The 17,835-nt window shown below is 37.7% G+C and overlaps 1 protein-coding gene across 2 annotated transcripts in view; it reads right to left on the bottom strand.

The window, feature by feature from the left end:
• Positions 1-6,924: 6,924 nt before the first annotated feature.
• LOC124795238 (vezatin-like) overlaps positions 6,925-17,835 on the bottom strand; it is a 121,004-nt gene continuing 110,093 nt past the window's right edge. Inside the window, exons 7-9 of one of the 2 annotated variants that reach the window (XM_047259165.1) lie at positions 13,291-13,414; positions 11,920-11,976; positions 6,925-9,395 (exon numbers count right to left, since the gene is read on the bottom strand). In XM_047259165.1, the coding sequence (XP_047115121.1) occupies positions 8,082-9,395; positions 11,920-11,976; positions 13,291-13,414 (1,495 nt within the window). In that variant the 3' untranslated portion in view covers positions 6,925-8,081. The remainder of the gene's footprint in view (positions 9,396-11,919; positions 11,977-13,290; positions 13,415-17,835) is intronic. The other variant, XM_047259166.1, reaches the window with a different exon arrangement.

Raw genomic sequence — 17,835 nt, forward strand, 5'->3', positions numbered from 1 at the left:
AAGTGTATAAGTATATTGTAATTAATGTAAGAATGATTGCCTTTGAATATGCTGAATGAGTAAATAAATAAAATACAAGATAATTCATTATTTCTGACAATATTCTTAATTATCTTTTCAGGTGGATCTTTGAATGTGCTCAGAAGGGATTCCCACAGCGAAAACAAGACATTAAGGCAAGTGTGCAAGAATTTTTTCATAACAATAAATGTCCTAATCCTTTTAAGGATGACATCCCTGGTAAAAAATGGTGTTCTGCCTTTTTAAAAAGGCATCTGAAAGTTTCTGAAAGATCACCCAAAAGTGTTACTGAACAAGATGTGAGAGGATAGTTTAGGTCCACAGAAGACCTCCTTAAGGAGGAAAATGTATCTGATGTACTGTCATGTCCAAGCTGTGTTTTCAATGGCGATGAAACTAATTTTGTTCTATGCCCTAAGAAAGATTTTGTACTAGCATCCACTGGCTGTAAAAATGTCTACGAAGTTAAGAGAGAGGTCCAGGCAAAGCTATTCTCATCGCCATGTGCACATTCGCAGCAGATGGAAAGATATGCCCTCCCATGATAATTTACCCTTGTCAGAGAATTCCTACCAACGTTATCAGTAAGGTTCCTGAAAAATGGGGCATTGGGAGAACCGACAATGGATGGATGAAATCTGAAGTTTTCTTCAAATTCATAGCTAATGTTTTTCATCCACATCTCCAAGAAAATAACATCCAATGATCAATAACTTTGTTTGTTGATGGGCATAAAACCCATTTAACCTACCACTTGAGCAAGCTGTGTCAAGACCTTAAAATTATTCTGACACCTTTGTATCCCAGTTCTACACAAATATTACAGCCTGCAGGTGTTGCTGCCTTCAGACCTCTCAAAAATGAATGGAAGAATGCTCCATTCATATTGCAAACAAACAAGGTGGAAAAACTATAACTAAAGAGGACTTTGCACTAATCCTGAAAGAAATGCTTGAAGAAATGAATCTGGAAAACACAATTGAAAATGGTTTCAGAGCTACCGGTTTGTACCCCTGCAACACCAATAATATCGATTTCTCAAATTGCTTAGGTAGGAATGTTTCTAACCACAATAATATTGCCAGCATTTGCAGAAAGTCGGAAACCCTGCCTCTTCCACATGACACTTTTGTTCGAGTTGTTGGAGAACAGAAAAGAATTGAATTTGAGACTATACATAATGTGATAAAAATGATCACGGAGAAGATTTCATATATTGGCCATGAAAATGTTATCAAAATTAAAACCTAAAAGAGGAACAGGAAGTTACTGAAATCACTCCAGATGTCAACGTGTCCCTTTCTGATTAAACTCTGAACATTTCAAATCCAGAACATGTTGCGAGTGAAGAAGCTAGCCACAGTTCATCACAAAGAGATTACATAGAAGATAGGCCTATGCCTATAGTAAAAAAAACTACAACCAAATGTATAAACGAAGTGCTTCTGTGGCCAGAAACGCGGAAAGGAAAGGAAAGTGTCAAGTGGAATGAGTCCCATTTGTTTTAACCTCAAGAAAGTGGAATTATCTGCCCAAGGGAAAGGTAAACATGAAGGACGATGCCATGAAACAGAAAGAAAAACAAAAGCAGAAAAGAGAAGACACTGCAAAAGCAAGCTACTGAACAAATTAAGAAAAAGAACATGAAGAGCGATACCAGCATTCTGACAGAGCTGACATCTCAAGCTAAGCATTCAGAGGTTGGGAACGCTCCAGCTTCTACAAGTGGTTAGCTTCTACGAGTGGTTGCATGAAGAATAAAGAAAAAGAATTTCGTGGAATGTACTTCAAATATACAAGAAGTGTTTCTTTCAAGGAGTAGTATGAATGTAATAGCTGTAAAAAGCTTTTCCACACGACATGTATCCCCAGAGTGCATCAAATACATACCCAGGCATAGCAGTTCTTCAGGAATAATACTCACACAAAGAAAAGGACTGAGAATAAAGTCAATTTGGTGTTTCTGTAATTCATAGTTGTATTTGTATAGAGTGTTGTGTAATTTCACTGAATTAATAAACTGATTCTTAATTTTTACCTTCTGTTGCATTACCAAGTATTAGGAACAGCTTTTGATAGCTAGCTGTTAGTAATAATATTAATAATAAAGGGAGTGCCAATGACTGGTATAATGTGGATGCCAACTACTGGACAATTGTGCCAATAACTTATAAAGTTTTACATATTTTAAACAACTTATTTCATATGGAAAATAAGTATAAAATGTTTGTAGTTATAGTATAATGTTACTTTAATACTCTAGTATGTTTTGTGTTAGAATTGTACTTCAAGCAATGCAAGTGTTGAGGAAACACAATTTATCCTACAAACATGTTCACGGTAAATGATAACAGCCAAACAGTTGCAGAGTACAGATTTACTGAAATCCTTGACCACAGTTTCAGTATATCTAAATATACCTTCACCAGAAGCAAAAATACGCCTGAACAGGACGACACCCTCATTAGCACAAAACTTAGCAAATTAATCAGGTAGGAAAAAAAACAAGTGCAGGTTAGAAACAAAAATTTTTTGGATAGTTTCAAACCCATTCTTGCTCTAACGTAATATAGTCTGGCTGACTAGAAGCTAGTTTTCTTGTCTGTTGATGCTGGTGAGATGCACCTTTCCTGTCTTGTTGGGATTTTACATATTTTTGATGATTATTGTTCATGGTTTTTGATGTGTATGTGTGGTTTAAATGATTCTGTTATGGTTTTTATTTATGAGGACAGATGGTTTGGATTTGCAACGTTTGGTTCATTTTCGCTTGTATGTATCCTAGCCTTTAATTTGCATGAGATTCTCGCGCATATCGCTAGTGCCCTCTCTTGTGGGATATGTTCCTTAATGCAAGCTTCACTTGCTTGACACTAGGACACAGGCAAGTTGGTGTTCATATTTTCTATTGTATGCGGGTGTTTTAAATGGTTCTGATTTCTGATATGTTTTATTTGTTAAGACAGAGGGTTTAAATTAGAACAACCTTTACAATTTTGAAGCGCATGAGTATGTATCCCGGTGTTTTAATGTGCGTGAGTGTCTCGTGCATACCACAGGTGCCCTCTCTCGGTGAAATTTTCTGCCCTAGTGCTTCCACACCCTCTTCATGCTAGTTCACAGGCTAAGTACTGATAATATGTCATGTTCGCATCGACCATCCCTTTATAATTATGCTGTACAGATGGAGGTGATATTTTAACTACTGACGATGCCTTTGGCACAATTGTTTTATGCATGCAGGATGTGATTTTAGTAAGTGACCAAAAGTTTTTGTGCTTGTAATACTTTGGTAACTTTCATGGTTTTTTTTCTTGTACCTGGTTATGTTGCTATGTTTTCTGCTAATGAAGGTGTCTCCCTGTTCAGGTGTATTTTTGCTTTTGATGAAGCTATATTTAGATATGCAGAAACTGTGGTCAAAGATTTCAATAAACCTTTATTCTGCAACTGCTTGGCTGTTATCATTTGCCGTGAAGATTTTCAACAGTTATTGCTTCAGCCATGTTTAAAATTTTGAGCTACAAACATGTTCTTAAAGTGCCAATAACTGGGTGGTTTACCCTATGTAGAAAAGTTTTAGTTAACAGCAAAAATTATAGAAAAGATGGAAAACAAAATAAAAGCAGCATGGAATGTCATCAAACAGTAGATAAACAGAAAAAAAGGCAAAACAGGTAAACATACAATTACAGTACAATGGTAGCACAATACATGATGCCCAAAAAAGTGAAACTCTGAAAATCAATATTTCAGCAAACATAGCTGCCAAGACACGACACAAATTTGACAAAATACAGCCTGTACAAACAATGAACTATGTTCCAAACACAATGATGCTGTGACCCACCACTTTGGAAAAAATAAGCATTGCTGTTCGGAACCTAAAAAATAAAACCTCAGCTGGTATAGACGTTCCTGTGCGCTTGCTGAAAGACAGTATCAAAGCCCTTTTAGTGAACATCATAAATGAATAATTCATCACAGGTTGCATGTAAAGTTCCTGCCCCTACATCAGAAAGGAGACTCCGAAAATATAGAAAATTATAGCTCTATCTCTTTAGTAACATCGTTTTCAAAAGTAATGGAAACCATAACTAAAATTAGACTCCTGGGGCACCTAACGAAGTACAATATTTTGTGTAAAGAACAGTTTGGGTTCAGACCAAGTAAAAGCACACAATCAGCTACAGCTCATTTTACAAATATTGTTCTGGAAGCACTAGATAAAGGAGATCAACTAACAGACGCCTTCCCTGACTTCAGCAAAGCCTTTGATGACGTAGAACACAGAATTCTGTTAAATAAACTGGAAGCTTTAGTTGCAAGAGAGGTAACAAATAGGTGGTTTTTTTCATACCTAAAAAAACACAGAGTGCAATGGATAGAGCTCTCTCAAACAAACTCCAAATATACCATAAAACACCCTTCTCATCCAGAATACACTAACATTGGAGTTCCCCAAGAAAGCATGCTTGGCTTGATACTCTTCTTGATATACAGAGGGGTCCAAAAAAATGTATCCACTGTTTAAAAGTCCATAACTGGCAAACTAATTGACTGAGCTGTCTGATCTTTGGTAGTGTAATAGTTTGTAGTTCTGGCAATCGCCACACAAGGGTTGTATTGCGTTGTTTTGTTTTGTCAGGTGACAGTCTCCAGATAGTCTGTGTTTTGTTCTTAGTCACACCTAGTTACTCAAGTAAATATGGCTGGTGCAAGGCTTACATTCAATGAAAGGAAGTCAGTTTTGAAGTGGTATTTTAAGTACATCAATGAGGTTCAATGGCAATGGCAAAATGAGTATCAAACAGAGCCACCGACACATGATTCGTCACATTCGAGACAAATTTGAAGCCGAAGCCTGTGTTAAAGATGTACACAAACAACGATGTGGACGACCTGTACCAGTAACAAGTCCAGCTAACTCCCATCATGTGTTGCAACAATTCACTCGCTCACCACAGAAGTCTGTGAGACAGTGTGCCCGTAAAACTGTAGTGAGTCGCTCAGGTGTTCGGCGAATTTTGAAGACACAAAGTGGAAGTGCTACATCCCACGCTTGCTACACGCAATGAACGAGGACGACCCAGATCATAGAATGGAGTACTGCAAGTGATTTACTAACATGGTGCGCAACGATGAAGAGTTTGCAGAGATGATTGTGTGGTCTGACGAGGCACAGTCCAAACTCAATGGCACAGTAAATCGCCACAATTGTATCTACTGGGCTGCCGAAAATACGAATGTCCATGTAGACAAAGCTGTGAATTTGTCAGGAGTAAATGGGTGGTGTGGGTTGTCTCACCGGGGCTTGATTGGGCCATTCTTCTTTGACAGCACAGTTATTGGTGAGGTGTACCTTCAGAAGCTTCAGACATCCATTTTACCTGCCATCCGAGACTTGCATGGAGACAGAAGAGTTAACTTTCAACAAGATGGTGCCCCAGCCCAGTACCAAAATTGTGTTAGGGCGTATCTCGACAAAAATCTACCAGGAAGATGGATAGGCCGTAGAGGTGCTGTGGAGAATCTACCACGTTCCCCAGGCCTAACTCCTCTGGACTTTTACCTGTGGGGAACACTAAAGGACATCGTTTATCGACAAAAGCCACATTGGATGAAATTCGAGAATCCATCGTACATTCATGTGCAAATATCCAACTGAACATGTTGCAGTCAGTAGTTCGTGCTACAGTTCGGCGGCATAGTTTGTGTGTGGATGTTAATGGTGACCATTTTGAACACCTACAGTGATATCTTTAAGTTGGACTTTCAGCTACATTTCACAAAAAATGAGACAACTCCATCAATTAGTTTGCAAGTTATGGACTTTCAAACAATGGATACATTTTTTTGGACCCCTCTGTATATCAATGATATTTCAAAGTATGTCAAACAGAGTGAAACAGTATTGTTTGCTGATGGCAGTAACATTCTAATCACTGGAACATCAAGTGTACTAAAGGAGAAATCTGAAGAAACACTCATGCATGTATGTGGAAGGGTACGCAACAAAAAATTAATTTTAAATGTAAAAAAAACAACAGTATTAGTTTTTACACAAGCAGAAAACCCACAAAGATAACTCTTTAAAAGTGAAAGATGAGCTCATAACAAATAAAATTTCTAGGGATGCATGCTGACATACAGCTAAAATGGACTGAGCATGTTACTGCCCTTGTGAGACAAATAGCTTCAGCATGCTTTGCATTGAGAATAATAAATTCATTTTACATATGTTCATTTGTGATGAGTTATGAGATAATGTTCTGGGGAACAAATGAGCAGAACAGGCAACTAATCTTTAAGCTACAAAAAAGTGTTGTACAAGTTACGCAAAAAGTAGCAAGAGAACTCACTGCACTGAGTTGTTTAAATCTATGGGAATCTTGACTGTTCTGTGTGAGCACATTTTACAAACAGAGATCCACGTTAAAAAAAAGACATTGATCAGTACCCAATGAACAGGTCTCTACAAAAACATGTAACCAGATCCCGCCGCTGCTTACATCTCTATAGAAAAAGCAAAACAAAAACCCCAGATAATGTGTTAATACAATGGAATCAAACTGTACTAGTGACTACCACAAGAGATCAAGAGAAAATCTTAGAAAAGTGTTTTTGTACCATAAAAGGTTATCTAAAATGATGTGTAAATTTTGTTGACAATTATGCTAATAATTAATTACTGCAATTAAGAGGCATTTTATAATATGTTCTATTGAACAGTGAAATAGAATGTCCAAATGGGTAACTCAGTAAAGCAAGAAATGTACGTATCTATGTATGTGTGTAATCGTATATGTTTATATATCTGTGTGTACATATTTTATGCATTTGTGTGCTGACAACAACCATACAATTTACATTGTCTACAGATGGATAAATAAATAAACATAATTAAGCCAGACCAAATAATTTATAATCGATTGTGATACTGTACAGACAGCCACTAAAAATTCTACATGTTTTCAATAAAACTTACTCAATGTTTATTTCTGGTTTCTCTGCTGGATGTGATCAAGATATTATAGAAAAATATAAACAGCTGTTTTTGACAATTTGAAATCTGGATTTCCATATTTCACCTGAATAAGTCGTTCAACAAAATCTTTAGAAACTGCAATACATCATTAATATAATTTATTGTAGTCATATAATTGGCATGTGACAAGTTTCTGCATGTCACAATGTTCTAATATCAGTTTCATGGGGACCATTACATGAAGAAAACTTGTACATATTTCACCTACAGCACATGCAACACCTCACTGAAGACAGTGCTGAGCAGCAGGAACTTTCCCATTGGTGAAATACCAGTCATGCTGTGCTTCTGTCTGATGAAGTCTCATTTACAGGATAATAATAACTGATAGCTGCATGACAACCAACATAGTACAAATAAAAGTAAATTGTGAGAACATATTACAGAATATGATTGCCACAACATACTTTCAGCATGAGGGAACCTCTCCACATTCTACCACACGTGACACACAGTAAACATACTTCTTTTTTAATTGGTGGACTTGTCACAAAAGTACCTCAATCTGGCCACCAACTTGTTTTCTCCACTTGTCACACACACCTAAAGACTCCATTAGGATGTCAGGAACAAACTATACATGATGTGAACAGTTAAGCTGCTTCATAAAACCTGCTGTCAACAAAAAGGAACAAAGAGGTGCACTGATAAGAAGGAACCATAAAAGAACACCGAGATTTACTGAGACCAACACACAACACACACCCCTGAGAGTATGTGATCAGTTGCAAATTTATTTTGGACTGCCAAAACATTATTGTGAACTGTTGGAAATGTATTATAAGCTGTTGTAAATTTGCAACCTGACAAACAAATAACAGCCGCTAAGACATTAAAAAAAATACCACAATAAAACCATTTCATTGTGATAACGATTTAAAAGTATTTATCATGGCAACCATTCAAAACTGAGCATATGAATTTTTACTGTACTCCTGAGCCATCATATTGTCAAAATCCAAGTTGTGCAGTGTAGTAACATATGTTCACCTTCATTTGTAAAAGTAACAACCTAGGCATTATCACTATCTTCACTGCTGGAGTGTTCCCCAGTCCCACAAAAGGTTTCCGAATCTTTCAACATGAATCTATGTGATAAAGGTGTTGACTGCAACCCAAATGGAGAAGAAAGTCCAACCTTAAACACACCAATCTCATGCACATTATAATTTTCTGAGTATTTAATGTTACTGTCAGTTTTTCCGTTTTCTGAACCTACTATTTTTCTATGATTAAGATCCCTGTCGGCCCCTTCACTTGTGAATGAAGAATTGTCTTCATAACAAACTCCACTGTTAGCTTGCTGACATTCTTCAAATTCAGGGTCAGACACACACACATCCTTGACCCCTTCTTCAACTGGCCTGCTCTGGTCAACAGAAGTTTCAGTTTTTAAAGCCATTGTATCTGCTAACTCAGCCTCTTCCACTGGTCTGCTCTGACTATCAGAAATTTCAGTCTTTAAAGCCACTGTATCTGCTAACTCAGTCTCTTTAACAACAATTTCTGCTTCACATATGCCCTCTCTAGCTCTTTTATTTTTGAGAGCCTTTTCCTCTCGTTCTTTCCACTCTTTTGCTTTGTCAACAAGGATACTTTTTAGTTCATCTAACATCAGTTTTGAGCAATTCTTCTGTTGTTGTTTTTCAGTTCTGCTACATTCAGTACTGTCATATAAGTCAATTTCATCATCAAAATAGTCTGCAGTGCTTACGGCTTCAAACACTTCATCTTCTACATCAGGATCTAGGTCTGTTTTTCCAACATGTATTTGTTTAATATTTTCATTCCCACTGTGGCTTCTAGCAGGCCAATCCTCCTCTTCTTCCAAATTTTTTGGCAGTTCTGGATTGTTTAAAGTGTTCAGAAATGATATTCCTCGCTCACAACAACTCCTGCACATATCGAGCTCTTTCAGGATATCATTCAATGCAGTCTGCAAATCTGGTGTTGACAATTCACTGTTTAAGTCATCAAGATTTTCCCTAGTTTCCAGATATTCTTCAACAACATGAGTTCGATACAGAATGTTTTGTAGATGTAATGTGGTGCTGTGAACCGAAACAAATAAAGCATCATATTTTAGCTTTTTTGGTGGAGTACTGGCAGTTGGTTCACTACTTGGTGATCTTCTGGGCACACCATATGTGCTGAAAATTCGATATTCTGTATTGAGTTGTTTGGTAAGTGTTGATATGTCTTCTAAGAGCTCATACAGAATCTTTGGGTTGACACGTGATGGTTCAGCTCTCAATTCAGGATGGAAAGTAAGAACGAGGCGGCGAAGGAATTCTGACTGCAGTAAAAGATAGCAATTCTGCAGAACCTGTGGAACAGATATCTCATTAATTTGATGTTTGAAAAACATTTTCTCACACACAGCACAATAGCAAAAGCATAAGAGATACCAAACTATTATAGAGCCCTACACAATGCAACACTATTTAACAATTTAAGATAATTATGCAAAAAAAGCACAGGCAGGTACAAGGGAGGACACAGTACAGAAGGATCTTACCTGCAGCCACATGTATAGTGCAAACATTAACAGATATGAGTGCTATCTGTAAAAACACATGGGCAAATTTGTGTCACTCTGTTCTCACATGAACACCTGCACAAAGCCAACAACTTCAGTAAACCCGATAAGTATTATCTGGCATTTAAGGAAACTGAAGACCTGGCCAGCATGGCTGAACCACTGTGCTTACAAGAAACATGGATGGGAGTTACTGGTAGCATACACTCCAGTATTCTTACGAGTGGAGTGCTGCTACTTGCTACATGCCATGGCGTGTATAGCAAAAAACTGACTGACACTTCTGTTGAAAAATACTTCTTGCACATTTTGACAACATAATAGTTATTTTTTTGAATAAACCACTGTCCACTTTAGCTCTGATGTTTCATTTTTTTGTAAAAATATAATGTAGTTTACAATTTGGTTTTTAAAACTATACTGACTCGTTCACATGTAATGGTTTGTTTATTCTGGCAACTTTTAAACCAAATCCTACATACAGAACACAACTAGTTTCAGAATTTCCTTGCCAGCCTTGAAGTCTAGTTGTGTGTGACAACAGCAACTTTTGCTAAGCTGATATTCTTTGTATTTTTCACAATCTGCAGAAATTGCTCCCTAAGAACGCATTTATTCATATTGTCAACAGGATATTTACAGTGTGTACTTTTCTTCTTTTTCTTTAGACAGATATTTGAATCCTACCCCACTCAGCATTGTGTCCCTTCAACCATAATTTGCACACCATGTATGAGACTAATCTGGAAATTAAGGTTATAAGATTTTTTGAAGTACAAAAAATGAATTTATTTTAATAAAAATTACATGCATTGTAGTATAGGTGTTGCATTATTTTTTTACATAATCACCATTTACCTCAATACATTTTGTCATCCGTGGGATGAGTTTCATGATTCCTGTGTCAAAGACGTCTCCTGTCACCTTTTTCAGCCAGTTCTTCACTTCGATTCTCACCTCATCGTCATCGTCATCATCATCGGAAAAGTGTTTTCCATGAAGGAGTTCCTTCAATTTAGTGAACAGATGATAGTCACTGGGTGTGAGATTGGGGCTGCAGGGGGGTGGCTTAAAATATACCAACCGAACAAAGTCAACAACTCTTGTGTTGCATGAGCGGTGTGTGGATGTGCATTTTCATGAATCAGACAGACTCCCGTTGTCAGCATTCCACAACATTTGTTTTGTATGGCTCTGAAGTTTCTTCATGGGCTCACAATATCTTCCACCATTTATTGTTTCACCTCTTTCCAAACAATCAATGAGCAGAACCCTTTTCTGACCCAAAAGAACTGACACCATGATTTTCCTCACTGTTTGCTGAGTTTTGAATTTTTTGGCTGAAGGAGAATGAGTATGTCACCAATGCACTTATTGTCTTTGCTCTGTGGAGTACGTGATAAGCACACATTTCATTTCCTGTCACTACAGAGTTGAGAAAATCCTCGCCTTCAGTCAACAAAATGGTCACGAAATTTGTAAGCAGCACTGACTGATCATTCCACCTACTTCGGTAAGCATCTTGGACACCCATCACACAAACCTGCAATAATTTAGTCGATCAGTTATGATCTCGTGAACAACAGTTCATGAAATGTTTGGACAAACTGCATGCTGGTCTTCAATTGTTGAACAGTGATCAGAGAGAAGATGTTCTTCAATTTTCTGCACCACATCATCAGTCACAACACAAGGCCTTCCACTTCTGCCTTCATCGTAAATTTCCGTCCTTTCAAAATTGAAATTCTGTACCCATTTCATCACATGCTGCCTTGACATTACATCCTCTCCATAAGCTGAAGCAATTTTGCAATGAATCACAGTGAAGTTCATGCCCTTAGAATTTAGGTAGCGAATTACAGTGCACACTTCGCACTTGGCTGGAGCTGAAATGAGAGCTCTCATCTCTAACCATCACCACAACAATAACTGACCAGCTACTGGTTGTTGGGAATGCTCATTCCTTCTGCTGGCTTCTTGCTACATGGCAGTGGTACCAACTTCCTCCACAGACATTCCATGCTAAATCTACTTGCCTTGTTAACTTGGTTAACTGCAATGTGACCAAGTTAGTTCCCCTAAGGCCAGGTCTACAATTTGCTTTAGTGAGTAATACTTATGAACATAGTTCACACATGTACAGCTGCTGTCCATTTTTCATTATCTTACTCAGCAGTTGTGTTGTTAAGGGTGTCAGATAGCCAGCCAATCCAAAATAATTTTCTACATTTAAATAAAACGGTAATTTGGGGAAAAATGCATCATCTCATTTACTCTTTCATAAAGAAATTAATTATTCCGTAACACATATCTGCTCATAATAGGTGTGCCTCACTGATGCTAAGAATGCCAGGATGGCAACCACCATCTGAAATTATAAATGCAAATGTTGCTACTGGTGCAGCTATCTGTAGTACAGCTGTGATATAGGCATTATAATTAAAATTAATTTAATGTTAGACTGTCTCTGTAGCTGAATGGTTAGTGTCACTGTCTTCAGTGCAGAAGGACTCTAGTTCAATCCCAGAACCACCTCAGATTTCTTCTGACATAGGAGGTCAGGTGCAGGGTCCACTCGCCCTTGTGAGGTCAAATGAGGAGTTGCTTGAATATAGAAGCAACAGCATCATCTGCTTTCATCTACTGGCAATAAAGGCTGGAGGGATTTCCAACAACCTGACTACATGCCCAGGATTATGGATTACTCCTCACACTGCCATTTAGGTAGCAGTCAGCCAGTTGAAATAGGCTTAAGGCCTAATCTGTAGTGTTGACTTACTTTACTTCTAAATTTGAAGTTCCTCTTCAGTTGCCATATTTTATTGCAATGAAATATGCTATGCTGTGTGTTTTTCATAACATTAATCAGTCCAAAAACTACTGAAACATGTCTACGGATGTAAACTCCTGAAACATGAATATGTTTATGGTATTTAAAAGCAGAACTTTGATCTTTTCTGAAAATTTTTATATCATTGCTCATTGTTTTAGCTCCCATTGCAATACACATTACCAACCATAGGCTTTGTAAGACTTTATCAGATAGGAACAGTCCATTTAATATTTTCGATCAAATTCTGACAAGACATTCAGTGTTGTCATCAAGATCATAATGTTGGTTCATCCCTGTTACATCTTATCAGCTAGCACATTTCCAGTTACCAGTTTAGCTTTAAACTATCATAACTGAATGATGATTAGCCGTGTGTGTGTGTGTGTGTGTGTGTGTGTGTGTGTGTGTGTGTGTGTGAGAGAGAGAGAGAGAGAGAGAGAGAGAGAGAGATTATTATTCTATTATGTTTTGCTCTATTATTTCTATTATGTTTTGCTTACTTTTATTTGATATTTGTGTTTTCTATAAACCGTTTTTTTCCTTCCTTACTGCTAAGTCATGCAGCATGATGTGTGCATTTTCCAAAATTTTCACTTGGGGAGTAATGAAACATGTGAAAGCTGAACATCCTTTATACGAAGGCCTATTTAATATTCCAGATTCTTCAGTTCCTTGCAGTGTTACACTATGAAAGCACTGCTACAAATCTTATGGTTATAAAGCACTGATTGAGAAGACAGTGGGGCAATATACAGTGACAATTTCTCAAATAAAAAGTCTACATAAAATTATTTTTGTATGCACAATAGAACAAGCATTACAACAGATTTATCCATATGGTGCTCTTACCTTTAGCACATCAATTTTGACCTCTTGTGAGATGCTGCCGTCTTCTTCACAGGTAGCACCAATGGTGTTGAGAAAATCGGCCTCTTGAAATGCTAGGTAGAACTGCTGCCTGTCCAGCTGCCCTCTGCAACAGTCACCACATGCTCACTATGCCTCTCTCAATTAATGAAAAGTTGTTTATCTACTTCTCAGGCTCTGCAGTCAAATCTTCTAAGAATGACTCACAACATATAGATAACATAATATGACTAAATTGTTGGATTCCGAGGATGGTCTTCCCCCATATGAGGTATCTCAAACAGAATAACCACCTCCATGTGAAACAGGTTTCTGAAAATGTCATGTGAAACCCAACTCAATTTTCTCACATGACTTGCTGAAAGCCGTGGATTAAGCCAGTCAGGCAGATGCAGTATTTCTTGACTTATCAAAAACAGTTTGACTCTGTATCCCACCTACACTTATTATTGAATGTATGATTGATTGCGGTATCAAGCAAAATGTGAGACACTAGAATTAGGAGGAAGGACACAGCATGTCATCATGGATGGTGAGAAGTGTATTGGGAGCCTTGATGTTCATGTTGTATATAAATGATTTTTCAGGCAATATTAATCACAAGCTCAGAATTTCACAGATGATGTAGTTGCCTATAATGAAGGACAGTCTGAAAAAAGCTGCACAAATATTCAATGTAATCTTGATATTGATAAAATTTGAAAGTGGTGCAAAGATTGCCAAAATTTTTTAAATCTTCAAAATGTAAAATGGAGCACTTAACAAAACAAAAAAGAAAAAAAAAAAAATCATAGTAACCTATGGCTACAATGTCAACAAATCACAACTGGAATTGGTCAACTCTCACAATACCCAGGTTTAACAGTTTGCAGAGATATGAAATGGAATAATCATTTAGTCTCAGTAATTTGTGAAGCAGGTGGGAGACCAGTTCATTGACAGAATACTAGGGCAATGTAAACAGTTTATAAAGGAGACTGCTCACAAAACGCTTGTGCAATCCATCCTCGAATACACGTTTTCAGAAATAACTGCAGGCAGTTGCCATTTGCATGAATCAATTTTTATTGTGCCTTGACTAATACCAAGCAACTTAGTGACTCATCAGGAGATGGTACACACATTTAATAACTGACTGTAGCATTATGGGGCTCATTGTGTAACTGTGGTAAGATGGAAAAACAAAATAAGTAAGTACTTAATGTGGCGAGGTCTCAAGAATTATTTACATAATAAGGTCAACTTGAAGTCTGTACTTACAATTATCAGCATTTACAAGTTTAATCCTTGTTACAAATCACTGTGGAAAACATAATGGTACAATCAGTTAATGTACCATCTGATAAGTCCCTAGGAGACTTCATCCCAGTCAAGTGCCCTTCATTCACATTGGATAAAAGATCTATCCTTGAATATTTTTCAAGTGTGTGGAACCCATAGCAAGGACTACCAAGAGATATTGAACTCATACAGAGAAGGGCAGTATGAATGGTCACAGGTCTGTCTGGCCCATGAGAGAGTGTCATGTAGATGCTGCAGAAATGGAACTGGCTGATGTCCGAAGTTAGACATAAACTATCATGAGAAAGACTACTTACAAAGTTTAAGAGCTGGATTTAAATAATGACTATACGACTATATTACAAGCTCCTACATAGGAATTGTGAGGATAAGATCAGATTAGTTACAGTGCACGCGTAAGTCTTTAACAATCGTTCTTTCCATGCTTAAATGATATGTCTAGGAATGTGCTACAACCCCTCACAAATCACTCCTGTGAAGGTCATGAGGACAAGGTTAGACTAAATACAGTGCAAATAAAGGTGTTTAAACACTCATTCTTCCTTCACTCCATATGTGAATGGAATGGGGAATGGTAAGGAATATCAACAAAAATGGTAATCGCTTTTATGTGTGTGAGGCACTTGCATGGTTCAACGACATGTTACTGACAGAAGTACTTTCTTCAATTTAACAAAAGCATTTGATTGTGGGGATCATACAATATTTTTGCATAAGTTGTAAAATTATGGAAATTTTTCGTGGTAAGTTCTGTGGGACCAAACTGCTGAGGTCGTAGGAACCTAGGTTTACACACTACTTATTCTAACTTAAACTAACTTATGCTAAGAACAACACACACACCCATGCCCGAGGGAGGACTAGAACCTTCGATGGGGAAAGCTGCGCGAACTGTGGGAAGACCCCACAAAATGAGCGCCTACTCCACACGGCACAAAATTATGGGATTAGAGGGAAATCTCAGCAATGGTTCACTTCATATCTGGGAACTAGGGAGCAGAGATTGACCTCCAGGATCAACACACTGGAAAGAGGCTTGAATCTGATTGGGGTCATGTAATGTGTGAAGTTGCACAAGATTCTGTTCTGGGTCTATTGCTTTTCTTTATGTTTATCAATGATTTGTCACCAGACATGACAGATGACATAAAAATTGTTCTCTTCACACATGACAAACATGTTGCTGTGAAAGATATGGAACGTTATATAAAGGACACCAGAGTAGTCAGTAAAAAGAGCACATAGCTCTCTCAGAACTGATTATGCTTTACTTGCACAAAAAATAATTTATACAGTTTCTGACATGGAACTATTGTAAAAGCGAAATTTTATTGTTCGTAGATGACCAAATGGTCAGTGAAGCCAATCATTTCAAACTTCCAGGACTGGGTGTAGCTGGACGACCTTCTTGGAAGTATCATGTTGAAGAACTCGTGCAGAAACTGAATGCTGCTTTCTCACATTATAAGAATGATGTCCAATGTCTCTGAGACAGACTGAAACACAAAAGTTTGTTTACTTTGCTTACTTCCACTCCATAATACCACATAATATTACATTTTGGGACAACTCTGTGTCCTCATCATGAATACTCTTAGCCCAGAAACAAGTGGTCAGGCCAAACTGTGGTGTCAGTTTGTGAATTTTCTGTATGTCATTGTTCAGATATCTCAGAATTCTAACTCTGCCATCTCAGCACATACATTCGATCATGTGATTTGTTGCTGACAGTATGGACTCATTTAGAAGAAACTGCAACATTCGCTCAGTGAACATTAGGTGGAGAAATGGTTGACACTTCCTTAAGCATTGCATTTTTAATATGCTTCCAGTGGGGGGAGGGGGGGGGGGGGGGGGAGAAAGAGAGAGGGGAAAAAAAAAAAAAAAAAAAAAAAAAAAAATCGATAAACCTCAAATATTCAGATCCAAAATGAAGGTTTCCTAGTAGCACCCTCCTCCTGTTCTTCACAGGAGTTCCTTGCTGTGCTTGAGAAATTTTCTCTGTTCTATTCATATACTTTTTCTTTCTTTATAAATTATCAAAGAAGAGCTCAAAAAATAGAGGTGGTTAGGAGTTTCAAGTACCTAGGGGAATGGATCGAATGTAACAACCTTGAAGGGAAAGCAATGGAAGCACAAAGGAGCAAAATGGAACTAGCTTTTCAGAAACAAAAAACACATACAATAATAAAGTCCTCTCTTGGAACACCAAAATAAGGCAATATAACACAGTAATTAAGCTAGAAGCACTCTATGCCCAGATGCGGGAGATTGCTGCGTTGCCAGTTGCACACGCCAAGAGAAGCAAGGCCATAGTATAGTTTGCAAACTTACGTTTAGGGGGAAGTGCGCAGTTTATGAAGTAAAGCCACCACGGCCGCATTAACCCTTTTGCTGCTACAGAGACGTGCTCCCCAGATGCGGGAGATTGCTGCGTTGCCAGTTGCACATGCCAAGAGAAGCAAGGCCATAGTATAGTTTGCAAACTTACGTTTAGGGGGAAGTGCGCAGTTTATGAAGTAAAGCCACCACGGCCGCATTAACCCTTTTGCTGCTACAGAGACGTGCTCCCCACATTCCACACTGCGCGATTTTGTCATCACTGCATTGCTCACCTGTGCAGACGCATGGAGTTTCGACTGCTTTGACACACTTTATCATTCGATTTCATAAAAACTATTTGGCCCAATAATTTGATTTTTACACCTTCTTGACTGATATCTTCCCCCCATAAATGACTTAATTTAGTTTCGATGTTCAACGCAGTTATTGTGCAGCATTAGATGTAGTAAACCATAGCACGAAATTTTGAAGAGTTTGCAGAGGTAAAAGTCCATAGCGTATACTTTCCGCATGGTCGATTTTAGTTGTCACTAGAAATTTCAAAAAATTACATTCAAACGAATAAAATTCATGAAGTAAGACACTTCGATATTGTTTTTAAATAAAGAAAATATTAAGCACTGAACAAGGTTTGAACTCAGAACCTTTCGCTTAGTAGCCAAACACTTTAACCATTACGCTAACTCAGCTCGTCATTCAAAAGATCTTCCAAAGGACTTTACAATAGCATGCAAAATACTGACTAATACTGTTGGTATGACTATGAATTACTCACATTTCGTCGACGTACAATATGAAAGAAACAATTACCGCTGTTCTTCATTGCGAAAAAGCGGTTAGTGAGAATGATACAAACACCTTTCCTTGCTATTGCCTGAATTA

This window comes from Schistocerca piceifrons, chromosome 4, assembly GCF_021461385.2.
Source record: "Schistocerca piceifrons isolate TAMUIC-IGC-003096 chromosome 4, iqSchPice1.1, whole genome shotgun sequence".
Classification (NCBI taxonomy): domain Eukaryota; kingdom Metazoa; phylum Arthropoda; class Insecta; order Orthoptera; family Acrididae; genus Schistocerca; species Schistocerca piceifrons.